The sequence below is a fragment of the Lucilia cuprina genome, chromosome 4 (assembly GCF_022045245.1).
Source record: "Lucilia cuprina isolate Lc7/37 chromosome 4, ASM2204524v1, whole genome shotgun sequence".
Lineage (NCBI taxonomy): Eukaryota > Metazoa > Arthropoda > Insecta > Diptera > Calliphoridae > Lucilia > Lucilia cuprina.
Genome location: NC_060952.1, coordinates 36,004,953 through 36,028,873, shown reverse-complemented (window position 1 = coordinate 36,028,873; position 23,921 = coordinate 36,004,953). Strand labels below are relative to the sequence as shown.

General features: G+C 30.3%; 3 protein-coding genes across 4 annotated transcripts in view; all 3 read left to right on the top strand.

The window, feature by feature from the left end:
- The first annotated feature begins 1,958 nt into the window (after nt 1–1,958).
- LOC111691102 (facilitated trehalose transporter Tret1-like) lies at nt 1,959–17,378 on the top strand. Of its 2 annotated transcripts, XM_023453743.2 has the most exons (6): nt 1,959–2,035; nt 2,358–2,434; nt 12,852–13,015; nt 13,093–13,254; nt 15,871–16,122; nt 16,189–17,378. In XM_023453743.2, exons 3-6 carry the CDS (start codon nt 12,883–12,885, stop codon nt 17,103–17,105), a joined length of 1,464 nt encoding a protein of 487 aa, XP_023309511.1. In that variant the 5' UTR covers nt 1,959–2,035; nt 2,358–2,434; nt 12,852–12,882; the 3' UTR covers nt 17,106–17,378. The 2 variants fall into 2 exon arrangements, with proteins under 2 accessions (XP_023309511.1, XP_046805286.1); XM_046949330.1 differs by lacking the exons at nt 1,959–2,035; nt 2,358–2,434 and adding an exon at nt 5,467–5,542.
- A 1,147-nt stretch (nt 17,379–18,525) lies between these two features.
- On the top strand, nt 18,526–20,029 carry LOC111691103 (facilitated trehalose transporter Tret1-like). The gene is made up of 2 exons (XM_023453745.2): nt 18,526–18,791; nt 18,853–20,029. Exons 1-2 carry the CDS (start codon nt 18,605–18,607, stop codon nt 19,770–19,772), a joined length of 1,107 nt encoding a protein of 368 aa, XP_023309513.2. The 5' UTR covers nt 18,526–18,604; the 3' UTR covers nt 19,773–20,029.
- Nucleotides 20,030–22,553: 2,524 nt separating this feature from the next.
- LOC111691106 (disintegrin and metalloproteinase domain-containing protein 9) overlaps nt 22,554–23,921 on the top strand; it is a 114,231-nt gene continuing 112,863 nt past the window's right edge. Inside the window, exon 1 of the mRNA XM_023453747.2 lies at nt 22,554–23,380. Coding sequence (XP_023309515.2) covers nt 23,146–23,380 — 235 coding nt within the window. The 5' untranslated portion in view covers nt 22,554–23,145. The remainder of the gene's footprint in view (nt 23,381–23,921) is intronic.

The following is a 23,921-nucleotide window of genomic DNA, read 5'->3' as shown; positions in this document are numbered from 1 at the left end:
CGGGCAGTTTGGAGGATTTGCCTCTCTTGGTACAAATACCACATTATTGTTCTTGTACTACTCAAGGGCTTGTTTACCATAGTGACAGGATGCCAAGTCAGGCCAAAAGTAAGTGGACACATTATGAAGTCTTATGAATGGAAGCAGCCTTTTTTTGTAAACATTCCTTGATGTAAATTTCTGTATTTATAGAGCCCGTTGTAACAAATGATTGGCTTCTTTTGCCGCAACTGCATATTGCTTGCCATACCAAGAACTTTCTGGGAAATTTTGTCTGCTTTTGGGTCCTAAACTTTTCTTCAACATTCCCTCGAGCATTAGCAACATAAAACTTTTGACCTGGAAGTTGCGAAAAATTTGCCAGAACATACGTTTCGTCATCCATTATCCAGCAAGAATATTTTTTTATAAAACTTGACTTCAATTTCCGTGCTCTGTTTTTGGCCTCTAAATTTTTAGCAGCGTTCCTGTCAGGAACTTTTTGAGCCTTGTATGTTTTTAAACCTGCATTAGCTTTAACTTTTCGTACCAAATAGTCCGATCACTGAGCTAACCGAGCTGCTTTCCTACCGGATGTGTTGGGAGCTCTTTTGAAAATGCGTTCTATTTTTTTGGCTTTAGAAACATCATGTGGACCATTCCTTCTACCTGAACCAGGTTTTCTATCAACTGACAAGTTCTCCCGGTACTGTTTAATAACATTGGAAACAGTTTGACGGCAGACCTTTGTATGCTTGGCCAACTTTTTGTAAGACCAAGTTGGGTTTAGTTGAAGATATTTAATAATTTCAGTACGCACTTTTTTCTGGTCACTCATTTTAATCAGATTAACAAAAAAATTAATATAATTGACATTGCACATAATAACTAACATGACCGACTATACTTTCCTACTTGTTTTTAAAACACTATACTACCATCCTCCCCCCTAAGATACGCTCCTGGATTAAATTGACATTTACTAATTTACTGTCTCTCTCTCTTACAAATAGTAATTCACTAGTTCATATCAAACTACTTACGCCTTTTACAATAAGGCAATGCTTTCAGTCTTGTTATCACACCCTCGCCCGTTCCACTGAGCTAGACTGAAGTAGAGCTAGGTGTACAGACCAGTGTTAACTTAAAATGCAAGATCGGTTTGTTACAACTCTAATAAATTCGTTGGATTTCTCTTCATAACTAAACTGTTAAAGGTGTTAGGCGGTCTATTTCGAAATGTGTTAGTTGCAACGATCGGTCTTTAATTAATGAATACCCAGATGTAATTCAAGTTTCCCTATAATCCAATTTGTTTTACTCAGTTCACACCATGCAGTTATTCGAATCAAGTAACCAGATTCGATTAAAAAAAATTCTTTTTTTTTTGCCCAGAAAAAACAACTTTAAAAATTGAGCATAAATATTTTAACATTTTTACTTCCTCTCTGGGAGTTAAAAACAAAAGTAAAAAATAGCATGACGTTTGTTAGTCAAAGTAATTGTGACGTCACAACAATGATAGCAGTTGAAAAAAATTCAGTGTTTAAACAAAATCACAATAATTTTGATAAACTTTTATACAGACATTAAAATCTGTTCCCAAGTAAATGATTGTGGGATGCAGTAAGTGTACAAATTATTTTTAATTTTTTATTTTTTTGTATAAAAAAAATAAATAACTGTATAAACAATTGTTAAAGAGCAGTGCATTACTCTTGATCATAACGATATAAACAATTTTATAATAATATATAGCAACAACTAAATATATAGAGAAACATTTTCAAAGCGACAGTTTTTTTTGTTTAATTTTATTTAAGTATTTTTTTAGTACGAGTATAATTCAAGCTTTAGTTCATTCTTGAACGCATTAAAATCAACACTTGTAGTGTTTTTACACACACATATACAAGACGGACACCAGATCCATAAAATACCTTACGACTTGACTAAAAGAGAAAAGAAATAAAGAAAAGTCATTTTTAATATCAGTCTTTAACTGAACAATACTTTTGTATTGTTCTTCTTTACAAATAACGAGAAGTACATAGTAGTACGTACTATTTTCTTGATTTTTGAATTGTAATACTTGTATTATATTTAGTTTATTTATTATATTGTGTATTAAAGTGGAAGAAAAAGTCTACGATTTATTATCGTTTTAAATAATACAAAGACATTTAATTTTACAAAAAAAAAGAAAAGATTTATTTCTATAAGTTGTGTTACGATTACGATTTTTCCATTCTTTAAACTAAAGTACAATAATCTTAAGTTTGAAAGTTTAACGTATTTTTATTTTTAAATAATTTAAATTCAAGTGGCCTAATAAGTGTCTGTTTATTGTGTTACAAATAAATTTGCGTTTTTTCCAGTTCAACATTATTATTTTAGATAACTTGTCAGGAAATTCTCTTTCAAATATTATCGTAAATTAAAACTGGCAAAATGGGTAAGTACATGTTTTCACCTTTAATATATAATATTTAAGTATAAATTTTGCATCAGTCATCATGCTAAAATCTACACAGACCACTAAACCCTGTGTTATTTCGTATGTTGAATCTCTTATTTCGAATAACACACCAATTTGACACATTTTCATTTTTTCGTCCTTCTAATCGTATACTTTCGTCCCAAATATGAAATTGTTTTTACTCACAGAGAAAGCACTGTGTTTAATACGGTTTAAACAAAGTAAGCTCCGAACCTACAACGTCAAGGGAGGAAAGTTCAGTGATATAATTTGTATAGGATATCACACATTCATTATCCTTTATCTCAACACACTTCTAATTCATCCGAGAAACTCACACCATTCTGTATCATATAAACTTAACGCTTAGGCTATATTCCAGACTATATAGTAGACTGTAGACTACTATATAGTCCAGGCTATAGACTATTCAATAGTTCAAACTATAAGGTATTCTATAGTGCAGACTTTTATACAGACAAAACGTAGACTATTCTATATTCCAGACTATAGACTACTCAATAGTCCAGACTATTATATAGTCCATACTACAGACTATTCTATAGTGCGGACTTAAGACTATTCTATAGTACACACTATATTATATTTTATAGTAGCGACTAAAGTGTATTCTATAGTTTAGACTATAAATTATTCAATAGTTCAGACTATAGATTTGTATAGGATATCATACATTCATTATCCTTCAACCCAACACACTTATCATTCATCCGACAAACTTACTCCATTCTGTATCATATAAACTAAACGCTTAGGCTATATTCCAGACTAAAAATTATTCTATAGTTCAGACTGTAGACTACTATATAGTCCAGGCTATAGACTATTCAATAGTTCAAACTATAAAGTATTCTATAGTGCAGACTTTTATACAGACAAAACGTCTTGACTATTCTATAGTCCAGACTACAAACTATTCTATAGTCCAGACTATTAACTACTCTATAGTCCAGACTATAGAATATTCTATAGTCTGGACTATCCAGACCATCGACTATTCTATAGTCCAGACCATAGACTATTTTATAGTCCAGACAATAGACTATTCTATAGTCCAGACTATAGACTATATTATAATTCATACTATAGACTAATCTATAGTCCAGACTATATACTATTTTATTGTCCAGATTATAGACTATTCTATGGTCCAGATTATAGACTATTCTATAGTCCAGATTATAGAATATTCTATAGACTATTTTATAGTCCAGAATATAGACTATTCTATAGTCCCTACTTTAGGCTATTCTATAAACCAGACTATATACTATTATGTAGTACAGACTATAGATTATTCTATCGTCCAGATTGTAGACTATTCTATAGTCCAGACTATAGACTACTCTAAAGTCCAGACTATAGACTATTCTAACGTCTGAACTATAGACTATTCTAACGTCTGGACTATAGACTATTCTATCGTCCAGATTATAGACTATTCTATAGTTCACACTACAGACTATTCTATAGTCCAGACTATAAACTATTCTAACGTCTGGACTATAGACTATTCTAACGTCTGGACTATAGACTATTCTAACGTCTGGACTATAGACTATTCTATAGTTCACACTACAGACTATTCTATAGTCCAGACTATAAACTATTCTAACGTCTGGACTATAGACTATTCTAACGTCTGGACTATAGACTATTCTATAGTTCACACTACAGACTATTCTATAGTCCAGACTATAGACTATTCTAACGTCTGGACTATAGACTATAGACTTTAGGCTATTCTATAGTACATATTATAGACTTTTCTATAGTCCAAACTATATACTATTCTATCGTCCAGATTATAGACTATTCTGTAGTCCAGACTATAGACTCAATAGTCTAGACAACAGACTATTCTATAGTCCAGACTATAGACTATTCAATAGTCCAGACTATAGACTATTCTATAGTCCAGACTATAGACTATTCTATAATCTAGACTATAGACTTTTCTATAGTCCGGACTTTAGACTATTCTATAGTCCAGATCATAGACTATTCTATTGTCCAGATCATAGACTATTCTATAGTCCAGACTATAGACTATTTTATAGTCCAGACTATAGACTACTCTATAGTCCAGACTATAGACTACTCTATAGTCCAGACTATAGACTACTCTATAGTCCATACTATAGACTACTCTATAGTCCAGACTATAGACTATTCTATAGTCCAGACTATAGACTATTCTAACGTCTGGAATATAGACTATTCTATAGTCTGGACTATAGACTTTAGGCTATTCTATAGTCCAGACTATAGACGTTTCTATAGTCCAGACTATATACTCAAAACAATAGACTATTCCATAGTCCAGTCTATAGACTTTTCTATAGTTCAGACTATAGACTATTCTATATTCCAGACTATAGACTACTCAATAGTCCAGACTATTATATAGTCCAGACTACAGACTATTCTATAGTGCGGACTTAAGACTATTCTATATTTTATAGTAGCGACTACAGTGTATTCTATAGTTCAGACTATAGATTATTCTACAGTTTAGACTATAAAACAGTCGATAGACTGGTCTATAGCCTGGACTATAGCATAGTCTATGGCCTAAATTATAAAATATACTGCAGTCTGGGCTATAGAAAAGACAACAGCCTGGACTATAGAATGTACTATAGTCTGGACTTTAGTATATCCTTTAGTCCAAAACAAGACTGCAATGCAATTTGCCTTTGAATAATCATGATATGTTTGATCTTAGTTTAAGAATTTCACAAAAGAACTTTAGAGACATATTTTTCAAATTATAATTCAAATAAGTGTGAATTGCTGTTAAGCTCATTTTATTAAGGCACACTTTCTGATAACACACTTTTTAAGGGTCAATTCGAGCAAAAAAAAGAACAAAATATAAAAAACAAGAGATTTTATTGCGTTTCGCCGTATTATTTAAGATTATAAAACAAATTCAATTTTAAAATAGAACTAATTTGTTTAATAGATGTTTAGTATAAAAAGTCATTCTAGGCGATAATACTGCCTAAGTGAAGCTGTATATTTCAAAATATATTTTCTTTTTGTTTTAATAAAAAATTGGTAATTAAAAAAAAGTTTGAGGAAAAATTAAAAAAACTTTAGAACAACCAATTTGGTGATTTTATATATAATTTTAAATAATTTATATCGAGAATATTTGTATCAGTTTGAACATCGAAAGTAATACTATAAAAAATATTCCACACAAATAAATCAAATAATATCTGCGCAAATTTTTCGTCTTTTCCTATTGATGCAAACAAACTTTCTTTTAAGGAAATGCCAATTTAATTGTTGCAATTATGTACAAAACTGAATGATCAATCAATAGAAAGAATATACTTGTGTTAACACATTGAACAATAAATAGCAAATTGATCATTGTTCAATAATATGCAAATAAATACAATAAATTAGAATCGAGTTATTTACCAAATTGTAGCAAACAAAAAATCCTAAACAACAACATTACCACGGTAGATAATCGTAAGTGTGAGTACTTACATATGGAACACTATATAAATAAATTAAAAAAAAGAAATTATAATAATTAAGAAATGGAAAAAAAAACGTTCCTGCATTTAAAGAAAATGGCAACTGAAATTAAAATTGTTTACCACCTGATGTTAATTAAGAGAATAAACTATAATTTAAATAAAAAAAAAATAAATAATAGAATTACAAATATAATTTAATATAGAACACATTAAACATGTGTGCATTGTTCAATAGACATACAATTATAATCAATTTTATTTTAATGGTCTATTCAATATTTTAAATTAATTATTGAAAAATTGATATATTCATATATGAACGAACACACCTTCATACCGGCCGTTAAGTATTTAGACAGACGTACGTAAAAAGCGGATTTTTCAAGATGCAGCACTTTGGTTTAATTTTTGTATTTTTTTCTCTATTTACTGATTATTGGAAAGACGTTTACACTAGCTACAAAATGAAATGAATGGTATTGTAAAGGGAAAATTTTTAGATTCTACAAGAAACCTGAGCAATAACATTTTACCAATTTTAAAAATTTTCGTTAAAATTTACACTATTCGTAAAAAATACTCCAGAATATAGATTAGAATAGTCTATGGACTACTCCATAGTCCATACTATAGAATAGTTTTTAGTATAGACTATAGAACAGTCTACTGTCCTGACTGTAGAATATTGTCCTGACTATAGAATAGTCTATAGTCCAGACTATAGAATAGTCTATAGTCCAGACTATAGAGTAGTCTATAGTCCAGACTATAGAATAGTCAATAGTCCAGACTATAGAAAAGTCTATAGTCCAGACTATAGAATAGTCTATAGTCCAGACTATTGAATAGTCTATAGTCCAGACTATAGAATAGTCTATAGTCCAGACTATAGAATAGTCTATAGTCCAGACTATAGAATAGTCTATAGTCCAGACTACAGAATAGTCTATAGTCCAGACTATAGAATATTCTATAGTCCAGACTATAGAATAGTCTATAGTCCAGACTATAGAATAGTCTATAGTCCAGATTATAGAATAGTCTATAGTCCAGACTATAGAATAGTCTATAGTCCAGATTATAGAATAGTCTATAGTCCAGATTATAGAATAGTCTATAGTCCAGACTATAGAATAGTCTATAGTCCAGACTATAGAGTAGTCTATAGTCCAGACTATAGAATAGTCTATAGTCCAGACTATAGAATAGTCTATAGTCCAGACTATAGAATAGTCTATAGTCCAGACTATAGAATAGTCTATAGTCCAGACTATAGAATAGTCTATAGTCCAGACTATAGAATAGTCTATAGTCCAGACTATAGAAAAGTCTATGGACCAGACTATAGAATAGTCTATAGTCTAGACTATAGAATAGTCTATAGTCCAGACTATAGAATTGTCTATTGTCCAGACTATAGAATAGTCTAGTCAATAGTCCAGACTATAGAATAGTCTATAGTCCAGACTATAGAATAGTCTATAGTCCAGACTATAGAATAGTCTATAGTCCAGACTATAGAATAGTCTATAGTCCAGTCTATAGAATAGTCTATAGTCCAGACTATAGAATAGTCTATAGTCCAGACTATAGAATAGTCTATAGTCCAGACTATAGAATAGTCTATAGTCCAGACTATAGAATAGTCTATAGTCCAGACTATAGCATAGTCTATAGTCCAGACTATAGAATAGTCTATAGTCCAGACTATAGAATATTCTATAGTCCAGACTATAGAATATTCTATAGTCCAGACTATAGAATATTCTATAGTTTAGACTATAGAACAGTCTATAGTCCAGACTATAGAATAGTTTATAGTTCAGACTATAGAATAGTCTATGGACCAGACTATAGAATAGTCTATAGTCCAGACTATAGAATAGTCTATAGTCCAGACTATAGAATAGTCTATGGACCAGACTATAGAATAGTCTATAGTCCAGACTATAGAATAGTCTATAGTCCAGACTATAGAATAGTCTATAGTCCAGACTATAGAATAGTAGTATATAGTCCAGACTTAACACCGTGCTAAATTCCAATTTAATCAGAAAGTAAAATTCTCAAAAGAATCGTGCAAGATATGTTAACCTATATACCGACAGGAAAAGGAAATGTCTTAATGAATCATATACATATTTAAAATATTTGAATTATTGTTTGTTGTATTATTAATGCAATACAAATTTATACTGAATGTCACCGTAAACCTATATTAGTGTGAACAACACATTGTCCATAACATTTGTTTAGTTTTTTTGCTATTTTGCGTTTTTTACACTGTCGCCAAAAACTTGTAAATGATTGGCTGGTCTGAAATAGAAAAAAATCGCGATGATAAGTTTTGGTCAATTTGAAAAAAAAAAAATGTAAATAAAACAAAAAAGGTGATGATAAGATAGTATTAGTTATTATTTGTTATTGTCAATTTCAATGTTTTACGTATGTGGAATTGTAATATTTTTAAGTATGAATGTATGTATATATGTAATCAATTGTATATTTACATATGTCGATGAGTTTGATTACAAACAGATAAACTACAAGTTTAATTTTCTATGTATTTTTTCGTTCTCCTCTCGTTTAAAATTGCACTCGTAATCGTTAGTATTGGTGTTCGTAAGGAGATATTGTTGTTGCAATATTTCGATTTTCGGTTTACGATTTTCTATTAGTGTCTATATCATTTAACGAAATCTTTAAATTCTAATGTATTGTGTTAAATACGTTTAATTTAGTTTTGATTTTAAGCAATTAAAGGTTAGTTAATGGTGTTTTAAGAAAATTTATTAAAAATAAAAAAAAAAAAAACGATCGTACATAATAAAAGTAATAAAAATTGAAAAAGGATTTTACAATTTTGTTTTATCGGGTTTTATGAAAATTAATGACAAGAAAAAGGATAATAAAATATTAATAGTAAAAATATTGTAAAAAAAACTTTTAAATAAAATATTTAAAAAAAGACTTTTGAAATTTTAAAAAAAAAATTACAAACTTATAAAAGTGTTAAAATCTTAAAAAGTAAAACTTATTATATTCCTATATATAAGGACAATTTATATATAAATATATAAGTAAATAAAGGATCATTTGTTATAATTCATATTTAATTTCATTTATGTATTTAATTTAAAATTAACTACTTAATATCATGTGAAAGTGTAACATTGAAATCCTTTCTAACTTCTATGCAGAAATCGTTGACGTTTGTAAAGGATCTTAAGAAATGTAAAATTAAAGGATTTTTAAGGGATTAAAATTTCAAAATAATAATTTCCTTTGGTATATAATGTAATTTTTTAAACTTTTTTGGAAAAAGTTTGTTAATATATGAGACTTTATATTGGAAACCTTTCTCATATGTTTTTCAAAATTTTGATGAGAACAGATTATCAATTAGTGAGCTGGGCCGCATTATTCTGCATTGAAATATCCTCAGTTTGTTGTCAAATTAAAATTTTATGTATTTACCTAATGATAAGTAAATGGTAAAGTAGTCCACAGTTCCACATTTAGTGTGATGTTAGTATATATTAATGTTCACATTAAGAGTTATCATGGACACGCCCACTTTGTATGAGACTGCACAAATTTTGATATAAGTGCGAATAATAAAAAGCTATAACTTCAAAAAAGGCGAACTAAATCAAGTTTTATGAGATCAAAATGCCTTAAATAAGTGGACGTATTTGTAAAAAGGACATGCCTACTTTTTACATAAAATTTTTGCACGTAAATTAACAAATTCAAGTCAATTTTACAAAGTATTTTAAAATGTATAAAAATGTTTACCTTAGGGCCGTTATCTTAACTTCCGATTATAGTTTAACCGATTGATATTCTACCGGTTTAAATAATTTTTGTATTAAAACTGTCATTCTATCATTTCAATAAAATACAACCAGGCAATTAGTAAATTGGGGTAATCTCATATAATTTTTATGATAATCATGCCCACAACTAAACATTCCGCTTACTTTACTCTAATATTTAGTAAAACCGTTTTATTTCAACCTCCGGTTACAGTTTTTGTATAAAAACTATCAATTTATCTCTTCAGTAAAATATAACTAAACAATAAGAAATTTTTATGATTACCATGCCCACAGCCAAACATTCTGCCCACTTTACACTACTATATAGTAAAATCGTTTAATGTTAAACACATTTTTACAACTTTAGTGATAAAAGTTGATTATTTTCAAAGTGGGCGTGGTCAATAAAATATTTCAAATATATTTGTTCAGCTTAATGCTGATTTGGATAAAATTTTGTATTAAAAATTTATCAAAATAGAATTTTCGAAGGCAGCAAATAATGTGGGCGTGGTCATGATATAACCGTCCACATTTTTCATTTTCAATATATATTTGAAAAAAGTCATTTTTAGATGTTTAGGGTCTCAAAAGTTTGCTTTAGAAATTCATACTAAAGATATAAGCGAATGCACCTAATAAAATCCGACAATCCGACGGACCAATTTCAAATTAAATTTTTATTTGGAAATATTAGTAGAATTTTATTGAATTTCGATTGAGATATTGACAAATAGTAAGTATTTAAGGGGCGTATACATTTATTTTTATATATCTGATAAATATGTATTTAAATTGTGGTTAAATTAACAATTGGCTAAAGTAATAACAGCAAGTATTGCTGTGTATTGCTGTAGGCCTAGGTGTATTTCTTCGGTTTCGATGTATGTATATACAAACTAACTAACTAAGTGCAATGAAGCCTAAAGGCGCTCTAATATACATTTGTCTCAAAAAATACATTCCATTCTGTTTAGGTCAAAGAATCCATAGTTTGTAGTTGAAAGTGAGTAAAGATGTGCCCCCCTATTCATAATGATATTAATCGCTTGTTTTAGGTTTATTTATTAAGCATTAATGAATTGGTGGGTGGGGGGTGTTAGTGTTCAGTGGTAAATAAATAAAGTTTGATAAAAATTAGAAATACTTAAAAACAGTTGACATATTTTGAAAAAAGCAAAAGCGGTTTAAAACTATTATGGTGATGTTTATGTGTTATCATATTTTTATACTTTATACTCCACTTTAGTGGTAAGGGTATATTAGGTTTGTGCTGATGTTTGTAACATACAAAAATATTCATCTTATACGCACATTAAAGTATACCAAGCGGCATAGAATCGTTTTCTGAGTCGATTATTTTGTGTGCAAGGTACAGAGCGCAATTTTCAACAAATTTGAATGAAATTTGGCACACACGCCAAAGATTGAAAAATGGTTAAAATCGGTCCATTATTTCGCCTAGTCCCCATACAACCGTATCCCCCAAATAGGGTATTTGTGCTCTTAATTAAGTTAAATGTTCTATGGACCTCATTAGACCGTAGCCCCCATACAAACTCCCCTTCCAAAAATGACTTGAAGATCAAAATTAACTTATAAACACTAATAATACTTTTAAATTCTTGACTTTAAATTAAACGTAAATTCCTGTATCAACATCTATAAGGAAAGGTCTATATTTACCCCTACTCCTCTATGATCCCAATTTTTTTTTTTTGTAAAAATAAGTAAAAATATTTTGAAATAAAGTTAAAAAAACCTAATCAAATGCTTTTTTTAATAATTCACATTTTTAACATACTGGCTGGTGTAGGGTATATATGGTCGGCTATGACCAACAATATAATTGTTTTCTATTTCAATAATTTACCTTAACCCTATTACGTTTTGGAGTATTTGTACAAATACATTTTGTTGTTAAGCTTAATTTGGACCCTATGACCATAAAAAATTACCAAAAAAAAAATTTTGTATGCATACAAGTTGTGAAAATTTCATTTATGGTCAAAAATAGTAACCTTTATATAAGCTGAAACTTTTTAGAAACACCCTACTATGGTATGTTAAGTGTTTTCAGTTTGTAACTTATTAACGAGAATTTCATATTAATATAAAGTCCTTTTATAATTTTTTTTCTCTAATAATTTACATTCATAAATTTTAACCGGAAACACAATATTAGTCACTTAATAAAAGTTTTTTTCTTAATCGTTTCTCATCCATCTAGTCATTTGTTATAATTATTCCACAAAACCAATTAAACTAAATGTTAATATTGAACTTGACACAACAGGCCTCCAGTCCTGAAAACACATTCATTGCATTCATTGCAACTCATACATGTTACAGGACATTTAATAATAATTACCCATTTGTTGACTGACAGCAAAAAGTGCACTAATGCAACCATTATTCCACTATAACGGGGGAAAAACTAAGTCCAGCAACTAGAACATGAATTCGCCGAAATAAGTTAATTTCTCTTGTCATTTGTCAACATTAATATAAAATGCATTATTCATTTTAAACATACACTACTCTAATGCAACAATTTTCGCTCTTCCCGGCTGTTTTATCATGCGTTATTGTATCCCTTTTAGGAAATAAATTTTTCCAAATGTCAAGCTTTTTAAATTATATAGCTTTTATCGTTGAATATTTAAATTTTTAAATTTGACTCTAGTTACTTCATTATCCCTAAGTAATCTACAGAGTTGACACTATCAGCGTTTTTCTCTTTCATTTAATTATAAAGTAATGCATTATAGAATCATAAACATACATTTTAAAATAACCACTTAAATAACTAACTCTAAAAACCTTGCCAAATAATAGTTTATATTAAACGAAAGCAGCGAACTGTAGGGTCATCGGAAGCACCGAACTGTAGGGTCGTTTTACTCGAATCCGTTTAATTCATTCATACATTTACAACATTTTGTTATAGTATGCGATTAATTTATTTAAAGCTTTTACAAATTTTTTTCCAACTTATAACAATTGTATTTGTATGCATGTTTCTAAGTGTGTGTTTTTTTTTCATTGTAGCTTATTTAACTGCCATATGCCGGTGCACTAAATGAGTTCAGACGAACCGCAAATCAAATACCAAGAAGTAAGTCCATTTCAAATAAGTGAAGGATTTACACCTACACGTAGTCATAAAATGGAACCTGTTAAAACTGGTCGTATTTTTATGGCCGCTGTTGCGGGTAAGTTGTTATTTTTTTTATTATTTTTTTAAACTTTTTTTTAATAATTATTTTAATTTTTTGGATTTTGTTTCTAGCCAATTTATCTGCTTTTGCTGTGGGTACTTGTTTAGGCTGGACCTCGCCCATTGCACCAAAATTAAAATCGGATGATACTTCAGATTCTCCTTTAGATCATAAAATCGATTCAACAGATGATGCTTGGATTGCCTCGATTGTGGCTTTGGGTGCTTTAGTTGGTAAGTTTTTTTTAAGTGATTTTTTTTTGTATTAGAACAGAAACGTTTTAAATAGTAAAAATTTTAATATTATCGTTGGAACAATATATGGATTTATCGTTATGGATTTAAAATTGAAGTGAATTGCTTTATTTTATTGGCTAATGATTAAAATGATTTTTTGTGTAATTTTACAATCAGATCGGCTTACTTTTCGATTCTATTTATACAATAGCCTATGAAAACCTTTTAAACATTTTTTTCGGAAATTCTTCATTTATAAAGGTCCCATTTAAGGGTTATCTTTTACGTAGACTTTGAGAGAACCAAAAGATTTCTCTTCCTAGCTAGTTGCAACTTAGCACAGTTTCAGTTAAGATGGATACCATCATCTAAGTTCTTGGCAACACATCAGTTAGGTGACAACTTCATCAACATTACGTTCATGCTGACCACACAATTCGTTATTAGCGGTTTGTTTGTTGTGATCTTCTACGTTATTGTATTGGTCTATTGCGAGCTTGCCAGTCGGATTACTGCATATCACAGATTGTAGTTGGCGTAAGATGTCGACTGATTTCCTTTCCTTGCCCTCTATTTTCGGGGTTTCCCTTAAGGTTGATATCGCAGACGCACTTATTGTCACTCTTACCCGCAAGATTCTGATTTGAAATGTAAGGTATAGCTTGACTTCGACCGTATATTAGTTGACGGGGAACTTTTTATCTTTTTATGTTTGTTTTCAGTTTTCAGCTTCTCGAAAGATCAGATCATTCTTATTTCAGATAGTGAGAGAATGACCTGGGATTGACTCAGTGTATTTTCCTGAAACATGTTGGTTGAAGATGACTTAGCTATGCTATCGCTCACTCATTTACTTTATTTTCTTACTGTATCGCACAGATTGCCTTTAGCGTAAGATGCCTATGCAGACTGCTTTCTTCCTTTACGCCCCCTTTTCGGAGTTTATATTAAAATACCCTTATTGTCACTCTGTGATTAGAAGTGTAAAGCGGACAAGGAGCTCTTTTTCTTCTTATGTTTATTTTCAGTTTTCAGCTCCTCGAAAGATCAGATCCTAATTTTTTTCAGATATCGGGAGAAAGTTATGGAACAAACTTAATGTATTTTTCTAAAATGTGTTCATCAATTTACTCCTCTGTGCTCTAGGAAACCATTTTATTGGTTGAAGATGACTTAGCTATGCTATCACTCACCTCCTTTATCATTCACTGTACTTTATTCTCTTAGGAATTTTATATGATAGTGTTATTGTTGGATAGTATTCTAGTTTGTTAATCTGGAAGTCTTGGCTTCCCACTGGAGATAACTAATCTAACAATTATTATCTGAGGATTTAGGGTCGAAACACACATCTAAGTATGTACATGTGTTCAAAGATTGAAATTTCTAACAGCACTCTCCGCGTGCGTTCTGCTCTTTCACCGCTATCTTTTTCCCAATGTCATGCTGTACAATTAACGAATTATCCACCTCATAGATCAAGAAATCCAACTCCGTAGTAGTATTTTGCTAATGATTGTGGGATGACAATGATACATGATTCAGGGGGAATACAAGATTCCCAGATGGTGGACAATATATACTTTCCCATCCCTCAATTTAAGTGAAACCAAAGTTAGGAGATGACCGATTAAACATTAATCATGTTATAAAGAAAATTGTTAGGAACGAACCTTTGTAGGTCCTAGTTTTTATATGAGGCTTGCTTTGTCGTCCAATGTTGTTTTTGTTAACTGCGAGTGGATCGATATTCGTAATCCATCTATCGTCTTTAATAAATAGACTTGTTTGAGAGAGCGCTTAGAAGTTCCATTTATATGGATTTTGTATTTAAAGGACTGTCGCATTAGTGTCGGCATTATTATTCTTATAGGGTGTTATAGACTTGTTAGGGATATATACTCTAATATCAGAATCAATTATCTTTTTATCTGACTAATATTTCAGTCTACTTTGTACATTCATTTTGAATTCTAAAAGTAAAATTGACTTTGAATTTCGGATTGAAAACACCACGATCTAATCGCTCTTACATTTTGAACCGCCTGCATACAGAAATGGGATTTGGTAAAAATTAATTTCACTCAGACTTACATTTTCCAATATTATGAAAATTTATCAGAGAGATTTAATATTTCATCGCCTATGATCACATGCACTTACGATAGGCGCGGATCCAAGGAGTGCGAAAAAGGGAAATTTCTTAAATTTCGTTAATACTTGGACTTCTTTGTTCATGCTATTCAAATATTTGAGTTATAGACAAGTTATTGTCTTGCTTGTATCATTTTAAATAATATATCAATTTTGAATATTATTAATCCTAGTGAAAATGTGAACTAAAAAGTCTTAATAACTCTAGTAATATTTCTATATAAATTTATAGTACAAAAACTTTAAAAAAATCCTGTAAATATTCCATTACTAACACAATAAAATGTAAGTTATCATATAAGAATTAACACCTCAAATACTTATTGTCATAGAAAACATCTCGAACCATTCGATCTTTTTTAACGATTAAATTTCGGAATGTTTTCTATGAGTTATATTAAATATACATATGCCCAACAATAAAAAATATTTTACATTGTAATTATATGTACTTTTTAGCTCCCTTCGTTGCTGGTCCTTTGGCTGATAAGATCGGTCGCAAATGGGTATTACTTTCTAGTTCAATATTCTTTGTTGTTGCCTATGTTCTCATGATGGTGGCTGGTGAAGTTTGGGTATTATTGCTGGCGCGTTTGATACAAGGCTTTGGTGTGGGTTTCGTCATGACAGTACAGCCCATGTATGTGGGTGAAATAGCTACGGATAGTGTAAGAGGTGCCACCGGTTCTCTTATGCAATTGTTTATTGTGTGTAAGTATTTGAAAGAGGTGAATTGTTAAGTTTTATCTTATATTAATATATAAACTTATATTTCAGCTGGCATTCTTTATGTGTATGCTATTGGTCCATATGTATCCTATCAGGCTTTGCAATGGTGTTGTCTGGTGGTACCCATTGTTTTCGATGTAATTTTCTTCTTTATGCCCGAAAGTCCCTACTATTTTGCAGGCAAAGGTCGTAAAACGGATGCTTTAAAATCGCTACAATTCTTAAGAGGCCAATCGGCTGAGGCTGTACAAGATGAAATGGCCACTATACAGGCTGTGGTTGAGGAATCTATGGCTAATAAAGGAAGTATGGTTGATATTATTAAAAATCCTGGCAATCGTAAGGCTTTGATCATCTCCGCTGGTCTTATTGCCTTCCAACAGTTGTCTGGTATTAATGTGGTGCTGTTTAACTCGCAATCTATATTTGAAAGTGCAAATACTGGTTTGGATCCTGCTATTGCTACTATTATTGTTGGTGCTGTACAGGTGGGCTCCTCTGGTCTAACACCTATCATTGCTGATCGTTTGGGTCGCAAAGTTATTTTATTGACTTCGGCCGCTGTCATGAGTATTGGTTTGGCCGCTTTAGGTGCCTTTTTCTATATTAAACTTGTGGTGGGTGATACATCCAATGTTTTGTGGTTACCCGTTCCTGCTCTGGTCGTATATAATATTGTGTATTGTGTTGGTTTTGGTCCTTTACCCTGGGCCGTTTTAGGTGAAATGTTCCCCTCCAATGTTAAGTCGATAGCCTCCTCAATGGTGGCCTCAACTTGTTGGATCTTGGGTTTCTTTGTCACTTATTTCTATCCTGCCTTAGATGCTATGGGTTCATATTATGCCTTCTGGCTGTTTGCTATTTTCTGTGTGGTTGCCTTCTTCTTTACCCTCTTCGTTGTAATGGAAACTAAAGGCTTAAGTCTGCAAGAGATTCAGGATAGACTTAATGGCAAGAGAGGTTAAACAGCTTTAAACATAATGTACCAAACATCAGGGAAGAATAAGCATTAACGTCACATTCTATTTAGTAAGATATCAACATTTGTGTGTGTGTATGTGTATTGAAGTTTTGCCAAATATTTCATTTGTTTAAACATTCTACACGAAACAACAAATTGAAAAGTATTCCTTTAAATATTTAGTCAATGATTTAGTTTTAATTATGTACGATATACTAATAATATGATTTTACAATATAAAATATGATTCCTTAAATAAAATATTAAATATAAGATAATTATTATTTACATAAATATACTTATACAAAAATATATTGATTTAAATATAATACTTATATATAAAAATATTTTGTAATTTTTATTTTGTCTATTTGATTTGGTGTGTCCAGAATTAACTTATTTAGAGATGGGGTTGTAAGCTACCTGCATTTTATTTCTCCATCTTTATCTGAATCCTATTAGATTTTGTATAGTTGGGAATGCCTTAGGGACTAGTTAAAGCGGAGAATGAAATACCAATTAAAAAACAGATTAGTTAATATAAAAATACATTTAATCTCATCTTAATCCCAATTTTAATGTTTTGAATGCAAGATTAAACTTCGTAGTGTTGCCATACAAGACAACATAGAACGTCAAAGTACATTTTTTGATTCAGCTGTTTATATTTTTTTGTGTTTACACGATTGGTATAAAACAATAACAAAATAAGATGGAAACAGCTGTTTAACTTATTTTTACATTATTACATAAAAATACATCCCTGATCTAATGAGACCTGCTGGGTTTTTGAATCATTTTAAAAAATGAAGAGAGCCATACGACTGTGTGATGGTGATGGTTTAATTACATATTGCGTTTAGACGATTCCATCCGTACACTTCTACACAAAATTTTGAGAGATCATATTACGATTGGGCGCTTGAACTAGCAAACAAATTTAACTAACTGAGTACTCGTTAACTTTAAGATTGGCCTTTAGTTAGTTATTTAGTAAGTTAGTTAGTCAGTCAGTCAGTAAGTCAGTCAGTTAGTTAGTTAGATAGATATATAGATAGATAGATAGATAGATAGATAGATAGATAGATAGATAGATAGATAGATAGATAGATAGATAGATAGATAGATAGATAGATAGATAGATCGATAGATAGATAGATAGATAGATAGATAGATAGTTAGTTAGTTAGTTAGTTAGTTAGTTAGTTAGTTAGTTAGTTAGATAGTTAGTTAGTTAATTAGTTAGTTAGTTAGTTAATTAGTTAGTTTGTTAGATAGATAGTTAGTTAGTTCGTTAGTTAGTTAGTTAGTTAGTTAGTTAGTTAGTTAGTTAGTTATTTAGTTATTTAGTTATTTAGTTATTTAGTTAGTTAGTTAATAATAATTAATAACTCAATCACATTTTTAATTACATGATTTCTTCATTTCCACTTTACAGTTAGTTATGCTGCTGGTCCTTTAGCTGGTGCAATCGGTCGGAAATTGGTGCTACTTTCCAGTTCGATGTTATTAATTGTCTCCTTTATTATCCTAATGATTGCACCTGAAGTATGGGTTATTGTTTTGGCGCGAGCCCTGCAAGGTTTCGCCGTTGGTTTCGTTATGACAGTGCAGCCCATGTATTTAAGTGAAATTTCAACTGATGAAATAAGAGGTGCCACGGGTTCACTTATGCAATTGTTTATTGTTAGTAAGTGACGCAAATAAGTAATAAAAGCTGTAAATCATATTTTTTCTCTTTTTATTTCTAGTTGGTGTTCTTTATGCATATGCTATAGGTCCTTATGTGTCGTATCAAGCATTACAGTGGTTTTGTTTAGCAGTTCCCATAGTTTTTGCTGCTACTTTTATTTTTATGCCCGAAAGTCCCTATTACTATATTACAAAGGGTCGTCAGGAAGAGGCTTCTAAAGCTTTGCAATTTTTACGTGGACAATCTGAGGAGTCGATAAAGGAGACCTTAGTTTCTATAGAAAATTTTATACTGGAAACTTCGCAACTGAAGGGAAGTGTAATGGATCTTTTTAAATTAGCCGGTAATCGTAAGGCATTTATTATATCAGCGCTTCTATTGGCTTTTCAACAACTTTCGGGAAATACTGCAGTACTTTTTAACACTCAAACCATTTTCGCATCCGCCAATACGCAGGTAGATGCTGCTATTGGTGCTATTATTATCGGTATAGTACAAGTGGTTGCTTCGGGTTTAACGCCTTTCATAGTCGATCGTTTGGGACGCAAGATTATTCTGTTAACCTGTAGTGCTATTATGAGTATTGCTTTATTTGCTTTAGGTGCATATTTCTATATTGAACTTAATGGCCAAGATACTTCAAATATTACATGGTTACCACTTACATCGCTGGTAATTTACATGATTACGTATAGTGTAAGTTTTGGTCCTCTTCCTTGGGTGGTTATGGCGGAAATATTTCCGGCCAATGTCAAGGCTATAGCATCTTCTTTAGCGACTTCGATTTGTTTGTTGACAGGTTTTATAATATCGTATTTCTTTCCTTTGTTAAATAACATTGGTACTTTTTATATATTTTGGTTATTTGCCATTTCATGTCTTATTGCCTTCTTCTTTATACTATTTGTGGTATTTGAAACGAAAGGTTTAAGTTTGCAAGAAATTCAAAATAAACTTAATAAAAAGGATCTAAATTAATTCAATAAATTAACATTTAAAGATTTTTTAATCGTAATTAGTTATATTTCAACTTTAATTATGTTTTATAGTTTGTTATATTAAACAGACGATATGAATAGAACTGCCGATTATTAAAGTTAACGTTAATTCTCCTGGAAATGCTCTAAACTTTCAAGTTTAATTATTAATAATTTTGTAATTAAATATTTGTATTTGAAAGTTAGTTGTTGAAATCTTTAAATATTATTTTTTGTTTAATATTTTTTATTAATAAAAAAGCATATAAAAATTTGTATTTTCTTTTATTAACAAGTAAGAAAGAATAGTCAGACATGGCCAACGTTATAATACCTTATATCAACAATGATGAATATGTTCATGCTGTTAAATTTATTTGGGCCTAGGAAAGGAAACGATTGAAATTGGCAGTTTCAATCATAATCAATAGGATTCGTTTTAGGCTTTTAATTTCTTCAAATAATCTTAAAAATTCTTATTAAAAGGCTAACATGGTCGAACAGACAGAAATATAAGATCACTTCAGTAGTCCTATGTAATACGGGTACAGAGGTAGTCTAGTCTATAGTCTAGTCTAGTCTATAGTCTAGTCTAGTCTAGTCTAGTCTAGTCTAGTCTATAGTCTAGTCTAGTCTATAGTCTAGTCTATAGTCTAGTCTAGTCTAGTCTATAGTCTAGTCTATAGTCTAGTCTATAGTCTAGTCTATAGTCTAGTCTATAGTCTAGTCTATAGTCTAGTCTATAGTCTAGTCTATAGTCTAGTCTATAGTCTAGTCTATAGTCTAGTCTATAGTCTATAGTCTAGTCTATAGTCTAGTATATTGTCTAGTCTATAGTCTAGTCTATAGTCTAGTATATTGTCTAGTCTATAGTCTAGTCTATAGTCTAGTCTATAGTTGTTATTACAGGGTTTACATTGGTGCATAGACAGCATCCCTCCGGAAATTACTGGTGTACCGTTTAGTAGTCCTACGTTATACGGGTAAAGATGTACATTAGGTGAAAGCATTACATCTAAGGCCCTTTTAATAGGTGGCTACAAAAGCTAATAAAACTGAAAATATTGGCGATAGATTCCTGTAAGGACACTTTTAATAATGAAATGATAATTAGAACCACACATATCCTATTGGTTAACCCTTGAAATAAGAAACCGTTATATTAGACCACATATTCTAAGTTGACACAGGATTGCAGGCACAAAAACATACAAAATTGTACGTTAAATGTTCTATTATGTCTAAATTGCAAAAATTAGTTTTATAGAACTTTTAATGACATTAGCGATTTTTGTAATGATCGGGCCTCATTTGACCCTAGCGCTCATACAACCTCCCTTCAGAAAGTGACTTGAATTGCAAAATTCACCTATAAACACTAATTACACTTTTATATTCCACATAAATAACTTTGAAGTAGACGTGAATTCCTCTACCAACATTTATAAGGATAGGCCCACATATCCCCCTACTTCCCTTTGTTCTTTTTGCCAAAAATAAGTTAAAATATTTCAGAATAAATTAAAAAAAATACATCAAATGCTTGTTTTTTTATATAATCCCCATTTTTAACATAATGACTGGTGAAGGGTACCATATGGTCGGCTATGCTCTACTATACATTTGTACTTGTTTTAAATTTAATATTTCTTCAATAAAGAATAATTTTCTTAAAATGTAACAGTAAAGTAGCCAGTCATTCGTTCCACAAAAAACAGCTGTTTACTATTTACATATTTCCCCTCTATATTATTTTGATAACACAGTGTATTGCCGTTAAGATAATATAGTTTATAAATAAACTGCTTCACCTACAGCAATGATAATAATGTGTAAAAACAAAGCTGCCATATGACTAATATTATCAACAGCTGTCATATGGCTGTAATAAAGCGCCCTCTACATGTGAATATTTAACAAATGAAAACTGGTTGGTATTTTGACAGTCGGACAATTGACATTTTGTGCAATCAACTTCAGTTCGTAAACAGCAGCCGTAGTGTTTAATACGTTAGATTTTTTTAAGATACGCCGAACGGGGTGTTACGCGAGTGCTGTTTGTTATTATTTTTATTTCCTCTATATATTCAATTGCGTGTGTAGAAAATCTATATTATTAGTGTTTTTTTCATTTGTATTAATTAATATTAAAGGCAAAAGAATATAAATCAACGAAAATTTCTATAAGTAAAATAAATATAATTTAGTTAACGAAACAAGCTAAGCAAAAAAAAAATATAATTAAGAAAAAAAATACAAAACGAAGTGGTGCGTGTTAACGTGAAAAAAAATTTGTGTGTATGAAACCGACAACAACGAAAAATAAAGAAAAAGAAGAGTCATTGAGAAAAAAAATTATACAAAAATTAAGAATTTAAAGAGTAGATAGATGTGTTATGAATTAATTAATTATTTGGTTTTATTTATGTAAAAGAAAAAAGAGAGAAGAAAGTGTTCAAAAACTTGAAAGCAATTTTTGACAAAAATCTGGAATTTCATTGATTTAATAAATTTTGTTGTTGTTTTTTATTATTTATCTTTAACTTATGTTTTGACCAAAACAAATACGATAACAACAGTAGTAAAATTTTAACAACAATAACAAATACAAAGTACACATTGCAAATAAATAAAAAAAAAAAAACAAAATAAAAACAACACTTTGGAAAAGAAGATAAAAATTAAACAAAAACAAAACAGAATGTAAAGAAAATAACAAAAAAGAAAAATAATTCATAAGACAACACACCACACCCTTTAATAAATTTCTTAAAACAAAATCCAAAAAAAAGCAGAAGACAAACAACAACAAAACAAGAAAACAAAAGAAGCTTAAATTTAAATTATTATTTAGGAAATAATGCAAAGTTTTAAAATGTGTCCTTGAATGATTATTTTAATAAAACTACTCAAACAAAGAAGACAAAACAACTGTCAAACAAGCATCCAGCAGCAACCACAATCAAAATAACAACAACCAAAATAAGTGTCATCAAGCCTTTTCATATTTCTACTGCATTTTATAGATGATATTGTTGTTATTGTTGTCTTAAGTCTCATTGACTGTCACAGGAAGTGATGTCATTTTAACAACAAAAACCTCATCTTCAAAAGCTCTCTTTGCTTTCACAAACGAACAAAAACAAACAACTCACTTAACAAACTTTGACAACTTGTCAAATGTTTGTAAGAATAAAACTTTAATTTGCAAATAAACCTAAGATTTGAAAATCTAAAAGGAATACTTTACTTCATCCCAATAAAAAGAAATATTTAAAAAACATATAATTTTAAATTTATAAAAAAGTGTTGTTGTTCTTGTGCAATTGTAATTTCAAAGGTTTTGTGTTTTATTTTATTTTTAAATTGCAAAAATGCCTTTAATAAGGCATCCTCGAAATGTTGTGCCTCCTTGTAGAAGAGCAGCAGCCGCAGCCAGATCATCATCATTTCATGGTTGTTTATGTTATTTAATCGTACTTAGCATATGTCTGCCAATATTTATTAATAACAGTCCTGGTGTTCGGGCTGCTGTTGTTGCTGTACCAACAACAACAGCAACAAAGTCCTCAATGAATAATATCAAAACGGATACAGCACAGTCAAAAGGTGAGTTTTATTTTTCATTAAAAATATTTCTAAATTGTAATTTTTTTCTTGGTGTAGCAAGTCAAGTTCTCTGGGGAATTTAGAAAAGAAAAACTAATATACAATTTTTTTTTTATCAATTTTGTTCACTTATAAAATAGTGGTGGAACAACTTAAGGGATTTTTTGTTTACTTTTTGCTGAAATATTTCTTGTTGGAATCTTATCAATTGCAGTATTATTGAGGAATTTCATTGAAAAGACTTTTTAAAGATTATGAGATGTTTGTTTAACAAAAGGACAAAAGACAGATTTTAACGTTTTTGTTCTCTTAAAGCTTTTCAAGAAATGGAAAGGGAATAGTTAAGATTGTCTCACATTTTCTAGAGATTTTATATATCTGTAGATATAGCCAGATTGATGGAATGGTATAAAAGTTCTATTTGTTAAGTTTGTTTATAACTGTGACACATAGGACATTATCGAGATTGTAACGAACTTTTTCAAAAGATTCTCTGGAGAGAATCGATGGACCCGTTTTTACTAACAAATAAAGACTTTAC